Source organism: Protomyctophum parallelum (assembly GCF_964188405.1).
Source record: "Protomyctophum parallelum genome assembly, chromosome: 14".
Classification (NCBI taxonomy): Eukaryota; Metazoa; Chordata; class Actinopteri; order Myctophiformes; family Myctophidae; genus Protomyctophum; species Protomyctophum parallelum.
The window spans coordinates 3,323,161-3,343,040 of NC_139709.1; the positions used below are offsets into that span (position 1 = coordinate 3,323,161).

The 19,880-nt window shown below is 42.4% G+C and overlaps 5 protein-coding genes across 5 annotated transcripts; 4 read left to right on the forward strand and 1 right to left on the reverse strand.

The window, feature by feature from the left end:
- Positions 1-6,869: 6,869 nt before the first annotated feature.
- Positions 6,870-7,280, forward strand: LOC310870549 (histone H3.2-like; the record flags this gene model as incomplete). Its single annotated transcript, XM_083781792.1, has 1 exon — positions 6,870-7,280. One exon carries the CDS (start codon positions 6,870-6,872, stop codon positions 7,278-7,280), a length of 411 nt encoding a protein of 136 aa, XP_083637918.1.
- Positions 7,281-9,979: 2,699 nt separating this feature from the next.
- Positions 9,980-10,627, forward strand: LOC310870997 (histone H1-like). Its single transcript, XM_083782424.1, has one exon. It carries the CDS (start codon positions 9,997-9,999, stop codon positions 10,600-10,602), a length of 606 nt encoding a protein of 201 aa, XP_083638550.1. The 5' UTR covers positions 9,980-9,996; the 3' UTR covers positions 10,603-10,627.
- Positions 10,628-11,461: 834 nt separating this feature from the next.
- LOC310870258 (histone H4) lies at positions 11,462-12,126 on the forward strand (the record flags this gene model as incomplete). Its single annotated transcript, XM_083781414.1, has 1 exon — positions 11,462-12,126. The coding sequence occupies one exon, from the start codon at positions 11,462-11,464 to the stop codon at positions 11,771-11,773; it is 312 nt and encodes a 103-aa protein (XP_083637540.1). The 3' UTR covers positions 11,774-12,126.
- Positions 12,127-17,861: 5,735 nt separating this feature from the next.
- On the forward strand, positions 17,862-18,420 carry LOC310870306 (histone H2B 1/2-like; the record flags this gene model as incomplete). Its single annotated transcript, XM_083781474.1, has 1 exon — positions 17,862-18,420. The coding sequence occupies one exon, from the start codon at positions 17,862-17,864 to the stop codon at positions 18,237-18,239; it is 378 nt and encodes a 125-aa protein (XP_083637600.1). The 3' UTR covers positions 18,240-18,420.
- Positions 18,421-19,032: 612 nt separating this feature from the next.
- LOC310870098 (histone H2A-like) lies at positions 19,033-19,416 on the reverse strand (the record flags this gene model as incomplete). Its single annotated transcript, XM_083781133.1, has 1 exon — positions 19,033-19,416. The coding sequence occupies one exon, from the start codon at positions 19,414-19,416 to the stop codon at positions 19,033-19,035; it is 384 nt and encodes a 127-aa protein (XP_083637259.1).
- Between the last annotated feature and the right edge of the window lie 464 nt (positions 19,417-19,880).

Below are 19,880 nucleotides of genomic sequence, written 5' to 3' on the forward strand. Positions count from 1 at the left end.
CACAGATTCATAAAAGTATACAATACATTACACGATATACATGGACATATCGGAAGGCTTTCCATATTTGTACAGTGGAAGAACATTTTTCAGAAAAGCACCCAATTTATAGATTTTAGTTTTCTTTCAGATTTTAGTAATTCAATTAATTTAAACATAGAAGGGTGGGTAAAACAAAATGGCAGGTATTTTTTGCCTGAAATTTATAATGCTAGTATTCTTACATTCCAACAAAACATGGTACTCATCTCCACTTCTGGCTTCATTAGATGGGTTACAAATCCTGACTTCTTTCCAGTCCTTTATATCTACCGATGACCTTTGGGATTAATTGTGTTGTTTAGCCTAAAGTTTAAATAGCCTGTCTATACTTACGGTTTTCTCACATTTTTCTAGTTTGAACTCTTGTTTGTGTTCAACATGTCACATGATGTCAGATACTAATACTATGATACTATTGAGATCACTTTGCCACTTTTGCAAAAACTGGTCTTTCAACCTTTGTTCGACAGTTTGCTTCAACCAGTCGTACATTTCTGGGCCAAACCAAATGTAAGACATACCACAGTCATCCAGTATTTTCTTTACCTGTGCAATGTCCCGGGCAGTGCCCAATGTATAGAAAATGTATAGATGTCTCTTCAACAAATGCATGACGTAGCCTTTTACCAATTGCGGTCCTTCTATAATTCAGGGTTTTAGGCAAAGTGATGCATGCCTAATTATTATATTATGTTCATTCCATACCAAAACTATTATTGTGTGTGTGTGTGTGTGTGTGTGTGTGTGTGTGTGTGTGTGTGTGTGTGAGATTCTGATCCATCATTTCTGCGTGTGTTGACACTACACCAGGGTTCCCCAATTAATTTTCCTCAAGGGCCATATTTTGACCAAAGGGTACCAGGCTCATTTTCAGGGCAAGACCCCGTTTGAAAAGCATGTCCAGGTTGACATGCGTAGGCTACTACACGGAGAAGAACTGGGAGGGGGAGGCGTGGGGAGATGCACTGCCCGGGACAGTGTGCATTGTAGTCTTTGAATGAGGGTGGGGGGTGGTAGACAGTGGGGGTATGGAGGTCACCGCAGTGCTATCAGAACATACATGTCATAACTGGGTCCCTAGAGGTGGCAGAGGTGATGCAGGAGTGTGGCGGGCTTATAGGGTGTCCTGCAGGTGGGTAGTAGAGGGCAGTATGAGGTGTGGGTGGGTCCTTATAGGGTGTCCTGCAGGTGGGCAGTAGAGGGCAGTATGAGGTGTGGGTGGGTCCTTATAGGGTGTCCTGCTAGGTGGGTAGTAGAGGGCAGTATGAGGTGTGGGTGGGGGTCACTGGATTATAGCTCACTGGGGCACCTAAAGTTATAGTAGCCAAGGAGTCTCTGAGCTTCTCCCCTCTCCCATGTCAGAGGTGAGAAATGACTTCATGACATATGCAAAGGCTCAACTTATGTAACTTATATATATATAGCATTTTATGTAGACATGTAGGCGCTCTATAGGTATACGCATAGTTTCATTATATAGATATTCCACTGTTAGGTTCTTAGCTTACGTGTGATTCATGATGACTATTTTTTTTATGTATATGATCAGATGTTTGACCATATTTTTGTTCTTGCGTGCTTACTGTAAATGGCTCTGGATTAAGGGCTGAATGCTTAAATAGTAAATTTAAATTGTTCACTTAAACTTTAAGTGAACTTTAAGTGAACAACGATTAATAATCGATTAATTGAATCCACCCCCCATATTAATCAATATCAGATAAAACTTATAAGATTTTATATTATGCACATGACATGGTCACATAACCATTATGTTGAGTGCATGCTTTGATGGTTACAGTTTATAATCAGTTTTGATGAGTAAACCTTTGTGGAGATCTTCTCAGTTCTCATTGTATGCTTAGTTACTGCCATTCAGGATGGAATATGAAATCCATTTGGGTAGAAGTAGTTTCATAAGGGGCTGGTATGAAGTACTTGATATAAAGAGAACATGTTCAGTTCACTAGTCTACACTCTACTCTACACCTGCCTTCATTTCATCTGATTGTCTGTCTGGCAGGCACTTAACAAGCCATCGTTAACTGTGTCTGTTAGAGAGAGGGGCAGAGAAGAGTGGCTTTGCTCAACTTGATTTATACTTATATTCTCCACTCTGATGAAGGTACATGTTCGATATATCATGCAGCCTTACTTATTAGTTTATATTTTAGCTATTAAAAAAAACAAAAACATTTTTTTATTTTTATTTTGCTTGAGGCAGGCGGGCCGCAGAAGACGACGTCGCGGGCCGCATGCGACCCGCGGATCACCAGTTTGACACCCCTGACTTAAAGTCTCTACATGAAATGAGGTTCAAAAGTTGTTCATATATTTGTACCAATTTCCATGTGACAATAGTGGTCCACACATTCAACACATGACAACTGTTGGAGATAGGCAACAACCAAATTGTGAGATACTTAAAAAAACCCTCTTGGAGCACGCTATCTCTGCGCGTCCTTTAATTGGTGAAGTGTAAGAACGGACAGAGGTATTAAGGATCTAACATGTATTTAATCCAATTGAGATCCTGATTGAATAATAGAATGAATATGAAATGTACTACATGAGCTCATGGGCGTCAGAATTCTATCCCTTGCGATTAAGTACAATCACCAAGTGACAGTTGGTGCAGTCTGCACACTGGTCAAATGCTTTCCCTGCCCATTTTATACATTAACATGAAGCCAAATCGGTAGATTCCAGATGACGATTTCTGTATGTTCCTCTCGATACTTCTGCCTTTCCTCAGGGTTATGCGATGGTCAGTTTAGTCAGAGAGTTAGCCTGCAGGACAAAGCATAAGACTAACCACAACATATAGAAAATAATGATGGAACTTTGTGATGCAGAGGGGCCTCTTGACCTCTCCTCTGTTACTTCCCTTTTCCTTGCTTAACATCTGAGTGTCCATTTTTAGATTTATTATCAACCAGCTCATATCAGAGGAGCGTTTGATGCTGTTTTGGGAAAACAGTTATGTGTATTTGTCATCCTTTTGTCATATAGATTAAAGGTTAAACATGGATGAATCAATATCCTAATATATTCAAAACTTGCATTTAATCACATTATGCCTTTAAATAAATGGCTCTTTATTTAACATTAATGATTTAGAATGATAATAATATGATCAACTGGGTATACTAATTGGATCTCTTTATCCAATAAACCAACACAACTACCACTAAGCTACTAGTAGCTAGTCTGTGCCAATATAAGTGCCAAACTGTGAACTACAGATGTACAAAGTAAAAAAAAAAGAAATCAAACCTATATTTGCCCACCCATTTGATAATCATGGTCCACTTTTGTGGCTCGATCTGGCTCATGAACTAAATGAAGCTTTGTGAGCTTCAATTGTAGATGATGTAGATCGGCTATTTTCACTATATTTTAAACTAATCTTAAATTAACATCTTCAATCCTCGGTTGTGCTTAAGGATCTCTGTCTGTTTTTTTTAATTAAACATGCCAACACACACACACACACACACACACACACACACACACACACACACACGTGTGTGTGTGTGTGTGCGTGCGTGCGTGCGTGCCATGCATACAAAGGGATGTAGTGGAATAGTGGAACTCATAGCGAAGGACATATCAAAATATCTTCAGTGAGAAACATTCCTGTGTCATTTCATCCATGTTTAAGCTCTGTGATAACCCAGACATCTTTACACCTTTGACAGGTAATACTCCAGTCCAGAAGGTGTTGTGGTTGATGAAGAGTCCAGAGAAGTGTCTGTATTAGAGATAGAGCCTCCACCCTACCCCCAATACGTTCCCTCAGTCCCTACGCTCATTCTGTAGCTCCAAGGAGCTACAGAATGAGCGTAGGGACTGAGGGAACAAATTGGGGCTAGCCTCCACCCTAGCCTAGAGCAAGCCTTTATGACCATGGTCATTAAATACCAATCACTTCTACATACCATCTGCGGCTGTGGCTCAGGAGGTAGAGAAGGTCGTCCAATGATCCCTGGGTCAGCGGTTCGAATCCTGGCTCCTCCTGTCCACATGTCGAAGTGTCCTTGGGCAAGACACTGAAACCTACATTGCCTCCAATGAGTCGGTCGGTGTGAGCTCGCCACCATTGGTGTGTGAATGTGGGAAGTGAGGACGCTGGCGTCGACTGTACGCCGCTACACCTCCCAATGTATGAATGAATGAACCATTGTAAAGCGCCTTGAGCACTTGGAAAAGCGCTATAAAAAATGCAATTCATTATCTCAGAGCTGGGCTAATAGGTGCAGACTATTTGTTGTTATATTTGGCAGCCTATAGGCTTGGGAATACCCAGTGACTGGTTGTTAGAGGGTTCCAACAACTTGGGATGCCCAAAAAGGAGGCTAAAGGGCTGGCAAAGTATTGCAGTGTCTGCTATAATCACTTTGGTAGAATATAGGCATGTACTATCTATGGGTATAGCCATAGATAGTACATGCCTATATTCTACCGTGAAAACACGTGCCATGCTTTTGTAAATGTAACCCTACTGCACCTGTAATATTTATCCCCTTTGTGTGGACATAAATAATTGGTTAAAGTGTGTGTGTGTGTGTGTGTGTGTGTGTGTGTGTGTGTGTGTGTGTGTGTGTGTGTGTGTGTGTGTGTGTGTGTGTGTGTGTGTGTGTGTGTGCGTGTTTGTGTGTGTGTTAGCCTGCCAAACAACAAGGCGAGTGGCGCTGACGGGGTCACTTATGAAAACCTAAAAGCCACTAACTCATCTCAAATTCTGGTAAATATATTCAACACTTGCCTGTTGGATAGAAAAGTGCCGGACTCATGGGCAGGTGCATTAATACACAGAATCCCTAAAAAAGACAATATTCCTGACGACCCTTCTACGTGGAGGGACATTTCACTTTTACCGACAATATATAAAGTATTCATGAAATGCATATTGGCCCGTATTCTGCCCTGGCTCACAGACACTGGCATTCTGTCATCTGAACAAAAGGCGTATATTGCCCGTCAAGGAATGCATGAGCATGTTTTCTGTCTGAAGGCAGGGATCGACAACTTTAAACATGACTCTGCAAAGTTCTATTCTGTTTTGTTAGATTTCCGTGATGCATTCGGCACATTGCCTCATAATGTTATGATTTATGCTCTCAGTGAAATCCAGCTGCCACAACTGTACATAGATATAGTGACGAATGTCTATGAATAATCCTACATCCAGGTTATATGTGGTAATTACTCTGACTGATCCAATCAAGCTTGGTATAGGTATTAAAGCAGGGTGTCCCTGGAGTGCGGTGAATTTTATCCTTGCAATTAACCTGCATACAAAGTTTTACACAGATCCATGCAGTTAGAGGTGAAAACACTAATCGGCCAGTTATAGCGCCACCATGAGGCTGAGTTGAAAATGTTCCAGTGGTATTTCTTCCTTGGCCTAGTCTAGTGGGAATGTGCATGAACAATTTCACTGAAATCACAAGATGTGCTCATGATTTGTGGCATTTTGTTTGAAACGGAGCACTCCTGTGAACTTTGGAAGCCAATCTTAGCCAATCAGGATGGAGTCCTAAAAATCTGAAAGACATGTTTCATTGAATGGCTCTAGAGACTGTGTACAAATTTGCAATTTGACATCTGTAGGTGTACTGTCCAAAAAAAATGTTTTGCACAAAGCGGCCTGGTGGTGGCGCTATAAGAGGCCAATGTGAAAACCTTGGGGCAGAGGTTCAGCTGTGTGTGTGCAGAGTATGGCTGTGATCAAGCCAACGGAGATTATCTGTCCACAGAGTTATTTCTTATTTTCTACCTTCCACTTTGCATTATTTGATATTTTGGTAAAGAGTATTTATTTGTTGCGTCATTTCCGGTCTCATGACCATATATGGGTTCAAGTCAGCATGGCTGACATTGGCATATACACTTCCTCCTGTGCAGTATGCAGACAGGAGGGCAGTTAAGGTTCTTTTGGTTTCTGTGTCAATATTTTGTGTTGTTTGTCAATATTTAAGTTGTATGTTTTGTGTTGTTTTGAGTCTAATTGATCGACTGTGTTTCTTTCCAGTCTTGATTGTTTTTGATGTTCATATGGGTTCCTTCCTTCATTCCCTTGATCACTATGTGCAGCCAGTGAGGTGAATATTGTTTGTACTATATTTTCGTTATGTTTATGTGCTTTATACTTTGTTGTTCTATTTATCAGTTTTTATGTTGGCTTGTTGATCGAAGTGAGAGAAATAAAGCCACCAGTACCAGAGAAACAACTGACTCGTTTTTAAGACATCAATGGGAGTGACACAGAGGGACACACACACACACATGGATGAACTGAGTCCCCATGCCTTCTGCCTGGTGGAGACAATAATAATAATGTAAAGTAGGTTCTGGTTCTTCGAAGATCAATGGGACTGGAATACTAAAGAGAGGGCAGTGATCCAAGCACTCAAAAGCTTAAAAATGAGGAGAGTGGATGAATGACTTTATTTATAACTTTTATAAATAAAGTACATCTATTTTTATCCACTCTCTCCTCACTTTTAACCTTTTGAGTGTTCTTGTATAAATGTTTATTTATTTGCCCCGCGTGTCATAGAGCAATGTATGTATATTATTTGTTTCAGTTTGCTGGAAACTAGTATTCCATAGTATTTATTAGCTATATTACAGCAGTCCCAGTCAGATTGACGTGTGTCAGAGCTCCCCTCCAATCGGTGCCAGTGATGCGTGGTACCTCCCCAAACAAGGAGGTTCCAGAACACTGACCAATCATAGGACGACGGCGTCTCCGTGGCGCTTATAAATCCAGCAGTTTGCTCTGCTTAGTCATTCTATTCTCGACCTCTTTAGAACAGACAATGGCAAGAACTAAGCAGACAGCTCGTAAGTCCACCGGGGGCAAAGCGCCCAGGAAGCAGCTCGCCACTAAGGCAGCTCGTAAGAGCGCGCCGGCGACCGGCGGAGTGAAGAAGCCTCACCGTTACCGTCCCGGTACAGTGGCTCTGAGGGAGATCCGTCGTTACCAGAAATCCACCGAGCTGCTGATCCGCAAGCTGCCCTTCCAGCGCCTGGTGAGGGAGATCGCCCAGGACTTCAAGACCGACCTGCGCTTCCAGAGCTCCGCCATCATGGCTCTGCAGGAATCGGCCGAGGCTTATCTGGTCGGTCTGTTTGAAGACACCAACCTGTGCGCCATCCACGCCAAGAGGGTGACCATCATGCCCAAAGACATCCAGCTGGCCCGTCGTATCCGCGGAGAACGTGCATAAACTCATCTGTCACTGCCACACCCCCAAAACGGCTCTTTTAAGAGCCACCAAATGTGTTATTTAAAGAGCTATTATCCTTTGATATTGACTAGTTATGCACTTTTAACTATCTTCACAATGAGCCAAAAACGACTGAAATTATTCCATTTGGTAATGTGTGCTGAGAATTTGGCTAACTCACATGGGCAAATTAAAATTATCAGTGTTTATTCATCAATGCCATTGCACAATAAAACAACAATACAAATACTGCATCATTGGAGTTGCATTGTGTCAAGGCATTAATCGTAAGTCATTAAAACTGCTACCTGTGCGTGCTCCTTACTATTTATCTCAGACACCCATTCACATGAAATTATTATCATTAGTTTAGCATTCATTTGTAAGTAATCACTTTTTGGGGTTACTATGAAAGGCAAAGCCTTCAACAAGGCAATTCAATGTGCTTTACACAGAACACCAAGCAAAGGAAACATATTTGTGAAATGACATTAATTAGAATACTGAATACAATGCAAACAAACCACACCCGTGTGAAGTGAGGGGCGCTCTTATCATACATCATACATCATCTCATTCTGGCCAATCACAATGTATGTCCTCGTCCTCAATGTTTGTGTTAACACAAACACTCAGAACTGGCCATTCATTGTCGATGGCATTTCATGTTTGTGTTTAGGACACACTGTTTACGTGCACACTAATTGCCTTCAGCTCCTAGTCCTGTAAATGTTTTAAACCTTTTTGTAATCAGTAGGCTTTTTGTGTTGTTTCATGCTCTTTAAATGTTGTAATATTGTATTTTTCTTATATGAAGTATTGCTAAACGTTTATTTTAATGTTGTATTTTATGATGTCATTTTTATATGGTAAGCACTTTGGGTCAACTTCTGTTGTTTTTAAATGTGCTATATAAATAAAGGTGACTTGACTTGACTAAAGGCTCATAGATGGGGCTTGTGCCCCGCAAATAATAACAACACTGCAAGTCTGTGACTCTGTGTGATCTTGTAGATCTGCTATTCTGCTATTAATCAGCATCGCTGGGGGGGGGGGGGGGGGGTACATCCTTATCCAGAGAATCACAACCTTAGATTTACTCCTTTTATGTTGAACTGACACATGCAATACTGGAGAATGGAAACAGTTTGATCTGCACATCACTGCATTCATTTCTTAATGTTAACTTGAGTCCAGCTGTGTGAGGCTCCATAACCATAAAGGCCTATTCATAGTCTGGATCTTCGGTGGTGAGGTGACCACCAGACTACAACATGACGTCACTGAGGTGACCACCGAACTACAACATGACGTCACTGAGGTAACCACCGGACTACAACATGACGTCACTGAGGTGACCACCGAACTACAACATGACGTCACTGAGGTGACCACCGGACTACAACATGACGTCACTGAGGTGACCACCGGACTACAACATGACGTCACTGAGGTGACCACCGGACAACAACATGACGTCACGGAGGTGACCACCGGACTACAACATGACGTCACTGAGGTGACCACCGAACTACAACATGACGTCACGAGCCGCGGTGAAGAGCAAACCACCGCTCCAGCCCTTCTCTCTGTTTTTACTCACCACCGCTCAATGTTATTTCAGCTCCGGTGGTCAGCTCACCACCGAAATTCTAGATCTAGACTATGAATAGGCCTTAACCAAGCTTGTCTCAGAGTCACCTCACCTAAATATGCACTGCCACCTCTGTCATGAATCCATGCATTACTACTATAATGTACTTTGATATAACTGTTGAGAACGGATTACTTATAAGTAGTTAATTATTGGCCTCATTTATCATGAAACTTAGCTGAATAAATATTGAAAGAAAGTGTGGGTGGCTCTGAAAATAATACAGTAGTGTCCATAAAATACATCCCTCCATGTTGTCCATAATGTGACACAACACAACACAACACATTACAACAAATACTTTTGTATTAAAATTTTAAATAATTCATGCCAATATGTGTCACATGTATCTGCTTACATCATCACATTATTGTCAGTGTTAATGGATGGAGTGTAACAGTGAAAGTGTATGTGTGCCATAACCATAACCAAATAATGTACCTGTGTCGTTTTCTGTATTTTGATTACAATACGTTTTTGACCACAAATGGACCAAGTGTTACAACCTCTGTCATTGGAAGTTGGTATCAACTCCACCAAGCTGTTGTCAACTGGAGTGTGTTTACTTGTGTCAGAAAACCTTCTGTTTATAGAAGAACGGAAGACAAAGCAAAAGTATATTTATGTTATTGCATCGCCATGAATGTCTGCTAAGACGAGTTTGAGTATCATTGTTAATGTATCGTAGTTTAAAATGTTTTATAAGACAAATGACAGAGGAAACACTGGTGTCAGACTGTGGAAGGATGATGTTTTTAGCACATCACTTAAAAACTAGAGTGCCGTTTTCATATCAGATGTATTAATGTAAGAAAGGAGCATGTGTTTTAACTGATCAGCTCTTTGTTGCATTAAATAATATACCCAGTAGATAGTTATATGATGTTTTAATCGAGGAGAAAACACAAAAGTGTCACATTAAGATACTGCAGAAGAGCTGCTGTGTGTGTTGAGTCTAGATGGTTCTCATGTGGTGTTTAAGTCCAGCCCCTTCAGAGCGTTCGGCATCACTCTGAGAGTTTACTTTACAGGAGGAACAGCAACCTACTATCCGAGAGAATAATGGCAGAAGTCGCTCCAGCACCAGCTCCGGCCAAGGCCGCCAAGAAGAAGGCAGCTCCCCGACCCAAGAAGACCGGCCCCAGCGTCGCTGAGCTGGTCGTCGAGGCCGTGTCCGCCTCCAAGGAGCGGAGCGGTGTGTCTCTCGCTGCGGTCAAGAAGGCTCTGACTGCCGGCGGCTACGATGTGGAGAAGAACAAGGTCCGCGTAAAGACCGCCGTCAAGAGCCTGGTCACTAAAGGCACCCTGGTCCAGCTCAAAGGCACCGGCGCGTCTGGCTCCTTCAAGATTAACAAGGCAGAAGCGGTGAAGGTAAAGAAGCCTGCAGCTAAGAAAGCAGTCAAAGCAAAGAAGCCCGTTGCAGCCAAGAAACCCGCAGCGGCTAAGAAATCGCCCAAGAAGGCGGTGGCAAAGAAGCCCGCAGCCGCAAAGAAATCACCCAAGAAAGCCAAGAAACCTGCCGCCAAGAAAGTAGTAGCTAAAAGCCCGAAGAAGGCCGCCAAGAGCCCCAAAAAAGTGGCCAAGAAGCCCGCAGCAGCCAAGAAGGCTCCAGCCAAGAAGGTTGCCAAACCCAAGGCAGCAAAGAAGGCAGCGCCCAAAAAGAAGTAAACTGTCTGCTCCATATTTATACCCACAAAAGGCTCTTTTAAGAGCCAACCACATTATTTTATAAGAGTATCCTATCCTCACTATAATTGTGATCATTTGAGCACCAGGCATTTTACGCCTGTGTATTAGAAATCTATCAATTCTAATCTGCCATATTTCTCATACCTAATAATGTCCTAATTCTTCTATAACATGAATCAGTTTGGTTCAAATCAACATTGAATAGTGGACAATGACATGTGACCAGATTTGACTGAGCGCCTGCCAAAATAGTTCCAAATCATAAAGGCCTACATTATCGAGACTGCAGCATGGGAAGATAAGTCATGAAGTCAACATGGAATGTTATTTATGCTTTCCAAGGGTTTTTACAAATGTTTACATACATTATTGTATCAGTCTCTTGCATGATAATATTTAATATTTAACAATGATTAATAATAATATCTCAAACTTATGTAGTGCTTTTCTGAGTTGTGAGTACCCAAATACACTTTACAGATGAGGGGCAAGAGCATGTAAAATCAACTTTATTAGGGAGAGGGAAAATAATAATAATGCCAAGGAATAAAGCCAATAATATAAAAGGGAAAGCAATATTGGAGTGGCAAAAATATTGACCAAAATAACTAATTATATGATTATAGAGTTGAATAGCAATATTACTGTAAAAACAAATGGGTGATGTGAAGGGGGAGGAGTGTGTGTGTTGGCGGGGGGGGGGGGGGCAGTGCACATTGGCAACGCCCACGTTTGCTCTCTCTGTGCCTGTCCTCCATTACGTCCTCAGAACACACATATAAAGGCAAGGCTCTGAGCTCTCAAATCATTCACTTCTTGAACTACTGCTAAAGCAACGATGTCTGGAAGAGGGAAGGGAGGAAAAGGTCTCGGAAAAGGAGGCGCCAAGCGCCATCGCAAGGTGCTTCGTGATAACATCCAGGGAATCACCAAGCCCGCCATCCGCCGTCTGGCTCGCCGTGGCGGAGTGAAGCGTATCTCCGGTCTGATCTACGAGGAGACCCGCGGTGTCCTCAAGGTGTTCCTGGAGAACGTGATCCGTGACGCTGTCACCTACACCGAGCACGCCAAGAGAAAGACCGTGACCGCCATGGATGTTGTCTATGCTCTGAAGAGACAGGGACGCACTCTGTACGGCTTCGGAGGTTAATAACGCTGACTTGATCTAATCTACCAACAACCCAAAGGCTCTTTTAAGAGCCGCCCACACCTTCTTTAAAGAGTTTATTCAGACACATATTAGATTATACCATATAGCAACTACATTATTTATAAATTAATTTAACGTGTAGCTATATTTGTAGTGTATTAACTAAAGTAACTGCCCCATGAGGTCTAGCACGCCATGTCTGATGGCACTAAGACTTTCTAAGTACACCAGCTCCAAGTAAACATTTCTGTCTATCCAAATACATCTGTCATTTCAGAGCCTGTCAGATAAACCAGCTAGTCCAGGTCAATCGTATCACGCTAATCTGAATTACAATGATAAAACTAGGTGTTTTTTTTTTAATGAAATATGTACTGTGCATTAATTCATAAACAAAAAATATTGCTGTTAATGGGGTTCAACATTTGTATGAAACTACTTTAGAGAAGCGTGTCAAAAGGTAGATTAATATTACATTATCTGCACTACATTTGCAATCATGTAAAACACATATGATCACAAGTTAAAAAGGTCTATGAATAATACAATAGGTGAGTCCTGAGTGAGTTTATTAAGGGTGTTCTGAACAGGCAGCTGACAGTTGTGGGTCCTCACAACCCCATAACGTCAACGCGGTGTGAGAGGTATGCTCGGCTGCTGACTTGTCATTTGGTAAGCCTATATGTTCGTTTTGTAGGCTCTATGTATCTATGGATTGTCATGGGTTTTGTATGATTGATGATGATATATTATTATTATTATTTCACTGACGTGTGCTTTATATTGTGTTTATATATTATATGCTATATTAGTAGAGTAGAGTTTATTTATTTTGGTCATATTACAAATCAATACAGTGCCTGCATTTTTTTGTGCAAAAGAAACAGACCAAAAAGGTGTAGGCTGAAGCCTAAGCTTATAGTGCCTACCCTTCTAACAGATAAATGGCTTTCAAAGCAAACAGAAGGGAGAAAAAAAAACAAGAAAACAAAACAAACAAACATAACATAAAACAAAAACAAAGACAGACAGGACAATACAGTTAACAGGAACAAGACAAAAAATAACAAAAACAACAAAACAAAACGAGAAAACAAAACATCATATCAATGTTCTGTATCTACTATTTTTGATCTATACAATTTTTTTAATGTATTTATTGTACTACAGTTTTTTAGTTCGTCATCCAATCCATTCCCCAGCTTGACCCCTCTGACCGATATGCACCTCTCTCTGATGTTTGTTCTAGCATTTGTTTGTTTGAATAAAGGAAGTGCCTCTTAGGTTGTAGCGGCTCTCTCTAGGCCAGAACAGCTCTTAGGTTGTAGCGGCTCTCTCTAGGCCAGAACAGCTCTTGGATACAGCTCGGGAGCAGGTGATTGTTATTGCGGTATTTAGATCTACTATATCTTGGAGTTTTAGGGTGTTTAATTGAATGAATAATAGGTTGGTTGGTGCGTAATAATCAGATTGGGTGACAATTCTTATGGCTTTTTTTTTTAAGTAGGAATATTGGCTGGATAGTTGTTCCACACAGTAATTGATGTATGGGAGTACGAGGGAGCAATACAGCATATAGTGAGTTCTGGTTTAGAATAGGTTTAGCTTTATACATTATAGCAATGGTTTTAGATAATTTTGTCCTTAGATTATTTATATGCGGTTCCCAATTAAGTTTACTGTCAATAATTAAACCTAAGAATTTATTCTCAATATTGAATTGTGACAGTTGTGCATTACATTATAGATTTGGCATACCTGATATTGTAATCTGTATATTATTCAACTGTTGGGTCATTGCTTATGGGTGCATGCTTTAGAGCAGTGGTTCCCAAAGTGGGGTCCGGGGACCCCCAGGGGTCCTTGAGGGGGTCCCCAGCTAAATGATAGTTTAGAACCAAATGGACCCTTATGGTTCTGTAACTCTGAATGGTACCAAATGGACCAGATGGTTCCATTCGTACACTCAGAGTTACAGCAACATGGATTTTACAATATAAATCAGGGGTCCCAGAGATAGAAATGTCATTAGATTCCACCCCTGTTCATCAATGGGGACTGTGTGGAGAGGGTGTCCTCTTGCCGTTTTCTGGGAGTCCACATGGAGGAGGGCTTGACCTGGAGCACGAACACCTCTGAGCTGCTGAAGAAGGCCCAGCAGAGACTCTACTTCCTGAGGGTGCTCAGGGGGAACAACATCACACAGAGACTGCTGGTGTCCTTCTATCGGTGCTCCATAGAGAGCATATTGACATACTGCATATGTGTGTGGTACACCAGCTGTACAGTGTGTGTGTGTGGTATATCAGCTGTACAGTGGCTCCAGGGGGTCATAAATACAGCACAGAAGATCGTTGGCTGCCCTCTCCCCACACTGGAAGAACTACACAGAGACCGCTGTCATAAAAAAACTCTGAACATTATGAAAGACACTTCCCACCCTGCTCACTCACAGTCACTGTTTGAACTGTTGCCATCAGGCAGACGGTACAGACAGAGTGATCAAGTCAGGGACCAACAGATTCAGTAACAGCTTCTATCCCACAGCGGTAGTTGCACTCAATGCTGCTAAAAAATGATCTGTTGCTGCGACACTTTTTGTTTTTTTCTCTGCTATCTTAAGTACAATAAGGATTTGTTGAGCTGAAATTACATGTTTGTGCATTAGTGCTGCTGGGGTTGTGCAATAACAAGAAGCCATGTGTGTTTTGTTTTAGCTTGTACAGTATGTTGTTTTGTGATATGATGCACTGATTGGTTGGCACTTTTAATTTTGTTGTACACGTTGCAATGACAAATAAAGATCTCATCACTGACAAACTCGATGTAGCCAACCACTTGAACATCTTCTTTACAAACATTGCAACAAAGCTGGTTAGCAAACTGCCCTCCCACTCTGGGCGTTTTGGTGTAGAGCACATCAAAGCCTTCTACAAAAACCTTGGTGTTTGTAAAGATGATTTTAAAATGGCAATGGTAACAACCGAGGAGGTACTTAAAAAACTGAGTGCCCTCCAACCCCACAAGGCCACTGGCCATGACAATATTCCCTCCAAATTTCTCAGAGACTCAGCCTTTTCCATAGCTCCAGTCATCACCCACATAGTTAACCTCTCCATCAAACAGGGACAGGTCCCCCAAGATTTTAAACTGGCCAAAGTAACCCCCTTGTACAAAAAAGGGAGTAAATTAGAACCCGGCAACTACCGCCCTATTTCTATTCTAAGCTCCATCTCGAAAGTGATGGAAAAAATAGTCTATGAACAGGTTGAAAAGTATCTTGCCACTAATAAATTGCTGTACGAGTTCCAATCTGGCTTCAGAACATCCCACTCCACTGACACATGCCTCCTCTATTTGAGCGATCACATCAAACACGAGGTGGATGCTGGAAAATACTGCGGCATGGTCATGCTGGACCTCCAAAAGGCTTTTGACACCGTGAACCACTCCATACTGGTTAACAAGCTTAAAGCTATTGGTTTTGATAGCACATCAGTGAGCTGGATGCAATCCTACCTGGAGGGGAGAGAACAGATGGTGGAGGTGAACGGAACACTGTCCCCTCCCCTCCCAGTGAGCTGTGGTGTCCCACAAGGAAGCATACTAGGGCCTTTACTGTTCCTAATTTATGTTAACGACATGACTTCAGCTTGTGACTGCAACTTGTTCCTGTTCGCAGATGACTCAGCACTGCTGGTCTCGGACAGGAACAAACTGCAGGTTGAAAAGACCCTCAGCTCTGAACTCGGTAGAATCTGCACCTGGCTTGCTGATAACAAACTATCCTTACACCTGGGAAAAACTGAATCCATCCTCTTCGGATCAAATAGTAAACTCAGCAAGGCAGATGGCTTCTTGGTTAGAGTGGGTGACAATATTATCACACGAAAAGATCAAATTACCTACCTAGGTTCCATCCTGGAGGCTAATCTTTCCGGTGATAAAATGGCCACCAACGTAATCAAAAAAGTCAATCAAAGAACAAGATTCCTTTACAGGATCTCCTCACTGGTCAGCAAAAACACCTTGAAGACCTTAACAGGAGCCCTCGTACAAGGTTTCTTTGACTATGCATCCACCTCTTGGTACCACAGCACCTCAAAGGCCCTTAAAACAAGGCTCCAGACCTCCCAAAACAAACTGGTCAGGCTCCTACTTGGCCTCACCCCCCGAACCCACCTCACCCCTGCCCACTTTGACAGGCTGGGATGGCTTAGGGTCGTCGACAGAGTACAGCATCTTGCAATGGGTCTGGTCCACAAGATTCGATACACCACCAAGATACCCATGTACCTGTCTAAATACTTCCTTAATGTAAACGAAGTCCACACCCACAACACCAGAGGGAGTGCAACAAACCATGTACAACCCAGATTCGGCACAAACAAGGGACTAAATTATTTTCGCTCCTATGCCACCAAAATGTGGAACGCCCTACCAACAGTCATTAAGACATGTGAATCCCTTGACTCCTTCAAAACCGCTCTCAAAGGGCACCTACGGATGGCTGCAATTCGAAACTGGCCTCTGTAAAATCTGAATCCCCCCCACCCCCCCACCCCATTTCCCTCACTGTATATTGTATATTTTCCCAGTGCTTGTATATTTTCCCTTTTTTGCTTCCCATATGATGAATTCCTGTTCTGTTCTTTAGCTACATAGAAATGTCTATTTGTATGTCTCTAAATGGTTGTATGTCTTTAAATGTTTTGATGAATTGAACAATGTGGACCCTGTTGTAAACAAGTGTAATGCTTAATTGGGTCGTCCACTCACAGTTGACAGTCTTTGTATTGAGTTTGTGCTTAAAATGTACTGTAAATTCTACAAACTGTTAATAAATATTTCAATCAATCAATCAATCTATCTCTAAATGGGGGTCTGTAGACTAATGCATGTCAAACAGGGGGTCCTTGAAATTAAACGGGTTGAGAATCACAGCTGTCATAATCTTCTCTTATGGGGGTCCCAGGCATATATTTTTCAAATGGGGGTCCGTGGGCTCATTAGTGTCAATTTGGGGGTCCTTGACATGGCAAAGTTTGGGAACCATTGCTATAGAGGGTATGCACATGCATAAAGTCAATGGCAAATCGAGTGGCAAAGTGAGTTTAACATTGTTTAACGATGCTTAATGCACATATCGAGAGATGAAGTGCTTAATAATACACACAGACCTCTGACTGAGTGTATTAGTTGGAGCCACAATCTCAATGATTCACAGAATAAAGAACGTGCTAATTAACATAGTTTCTGGTTCCTGGTTTCAGCAGAAGGTTTCTGTCAGGTAGGACCAGAGGACATGATGAAACCCACTCAGCTGATCATCATCTTACTTTGGAATGCTCAGAATATTTAACTGGAGGCCCAGGCCGTAGCGTAACGGTCTGGGCACCGGACTGGTAATCCAGTCGCAGTGTGCCGCGGGTTCGACTCCCGGACCCGACACGGCCTTTACTGCATGTCATCCCCCCATCTCTCTCCCGTTTCCTGTCAGCCTACTGTCTGTCCCTTCAAAAATCAATAAAAGGCGTAAGCCGCAAAAAAAAATAAGAAAAAAAAAAAAAAAAAAAATATTTAACTGGAGAACAATTCATTGTTTTGAATAAACAGGGGAAGAACACACACACACACACACACACTCTCACACACACACCTGTGTGAGCCTGCCACTGCCAGCTCTCTATTTTGGCTTTATAAGCACAGAAGAGCAGCATTTGTATAAATTAATAACAATAATTAACTCATTATGATATTATAATATAATGGGAATATTGCCACTGTCTTAATGAACATCTAGATAGACCTTTTATCATGGGGAAATGTGGAAAATAATAATAGCCTAATACCCAAAATATCTTTAAATTCTTAATTTACTCTAAATGTATATTAACCCCTCACCATGTTGCACGAGCGGGAAAACATTATGCAGGAACAAAGACAAGACACCACCCTCTTTGTGGCAGGATCAGATCAGCCAATCATATAAGGGAGTCGCACACTTAATTTGCATAGGCGTGCTATAAATACTGGTGCAACTCGGACCACAGATCACTTCTTATCTTCGTTCCACTGAGAAAGAAACATGCCTGAAGTAGCGAAACCAGCGCCCAAGAAGGGCTCCAAGAAGGGCGCCGTCTCCAAGACCGCCACGAAGGGAGGCAAGAAGCGCAGAAAGGGTAGGAAGGAGAGCTACGCCATCTACATCTACAAGGTCCTAAAGCAGGTCCACCCAGACACCGGTGTCTCTTCCAAGGCCATGGGCATCATGAACTCCTTCGTCAACGACATCTTCGAGCGCATCGCCGGTGAAGCCTCCAAACTGGCTAACTACAACAAGCGCCGCACCATCACATCCAGGGAGATTCAGACCGCCGTCCGCCTGCTGCTCCCCGGTGAGCTGGCCAAGCACGCCGTGTCTGAAGGCACCAAGGCTGTGACCAAGTACACCAGCTCCAAGTAAACTGTTCTGTCTGCTCTAAACACAACGGTCCTTTTAAGGACCACCCATCTTGTCCAAGAAAGGGTTTATCCAAATACTATCAGCAAATGGCCTTTACAGACTGTCTGCTAATCCACTTATTCCAGGTCAGTCATCTGACGCTGATCTGAATAACGATGCTAAATCTAGGCATGTAACTTGTTAAATACTGTGCATTAATTAAAAAATTGCTGTAAATGGTGTTCAACATTATGAACTTTAAAGATTGTCATGTAGATTTCATATTTTCATATTTTTTAAATGGACAGCAGTGTAATTTCACTAACTTATTTACATATAAACTAGGACGTTAAATTGGAAATGACATATGGAAACAGTGGGTGGCGAAATGAAGCGGGTTTATTTCTTGGCGGTCTTCTTGGGAACAGCCTGGATGTTGGGCAGCAACATAATTATCTTATAAAAGTATTGCGATTACATGCAGATAGAAAATTACTAGATATGCAAGCATTACACGAACACAGCATTTGGAGCATTAATGTACATTAAACATTTAGGACCTCAGAGCGGGAAGGGAAAATAATGCATTAACTACCACAAAGCAGTGTGGGTTCATTTAACTCATTTCCCATTCAAACTGAAGAAATTAAGCAATAACCCGCTGTTATGATTGCAGACATGTGGACAGACTGGATAAATAGAAAGTTACGGTAAAAGTGCGCATTCAGAATATTGGAAATGACTCTTATGCAGAAACAGTGGGTGGCTCTTAAAAGAGCCTTTGTGGGGGTTTGTTCAGTCGTGTTAAGTAGATTTATTTCTTGGCGGCTTTCTCGGTCTTCTTGGGCAGCAGAACAGCCTGGATGTTGGGCAGCACACCGCCCTGAGCGATGGTCACTCCACCCAGCAGTTTGTTGAGCTCCTCGTCGTTGCGGACGGCCAGCTGGAGGTGACGGGGGATGATACGACTCTTCTTGTTGTCGCGGGCAGCGTTTCCAGCTAACTCCAGGATCTCAGCGGTCAGATACTCGAGCACAGCCGCCAGATAGACCGGGGCGCCGGCACCGACTCTCTGGGCATAGTTGCCTTTACGCAGCAGCCTGTGGACACGACCCACGGGGAACTGGAGCCCGGCACGGGATGAGCGGGTCTTGGCCTTCTGCCTGACCTTTCCTCCGGTTTTCCCTCGACCACTCATTTTGTAGGTTTAGTTGTAGACTAATAACAGCTCGAAGAAATGTGATGAAATACAGGCGTGCGAGATCTTTTATATGTTCAGCTTAGTAAAGTATAGTGTGGGGGTTGTGCGCCCCACCAATCATAGAGACGGACGAGAGCGCGGGCTGAGTGTGTATGAGTTTCCCACCAATCACTGCTAGTGGTGTGATCGGTTCCTCCCATTCTACACTCCGACTCCTCCCAAAGAGGGAGGTTCCTGACCACACATCTCCAACAACACTGAAAACTGTGCCTCTCAGAGCTAAAAGTTAAGTTACACGTCAGTACAACTGCTTTACAGAGAGAGAAATGTCATGAACCACGCAGACCACACCTAAATAAGATTAAGATGCTTCAGCTGACTGACTGCCTAATCTGACTATCTTATTCTTGTAAGTAAGCATAATCGTATATTGTATTGTAATGTACATAATAATACATAAT

Bases quoted from the DNA above. Each gene is read 5' to 3' on its own strand.
- LOC310870997 (XM_083782424.1), top strand. From the start codon at position 9,997: ATGGCAGAAGTCGCTCCAGCACCAGCTCCGGCCAAGGCCGCCAAGAAG.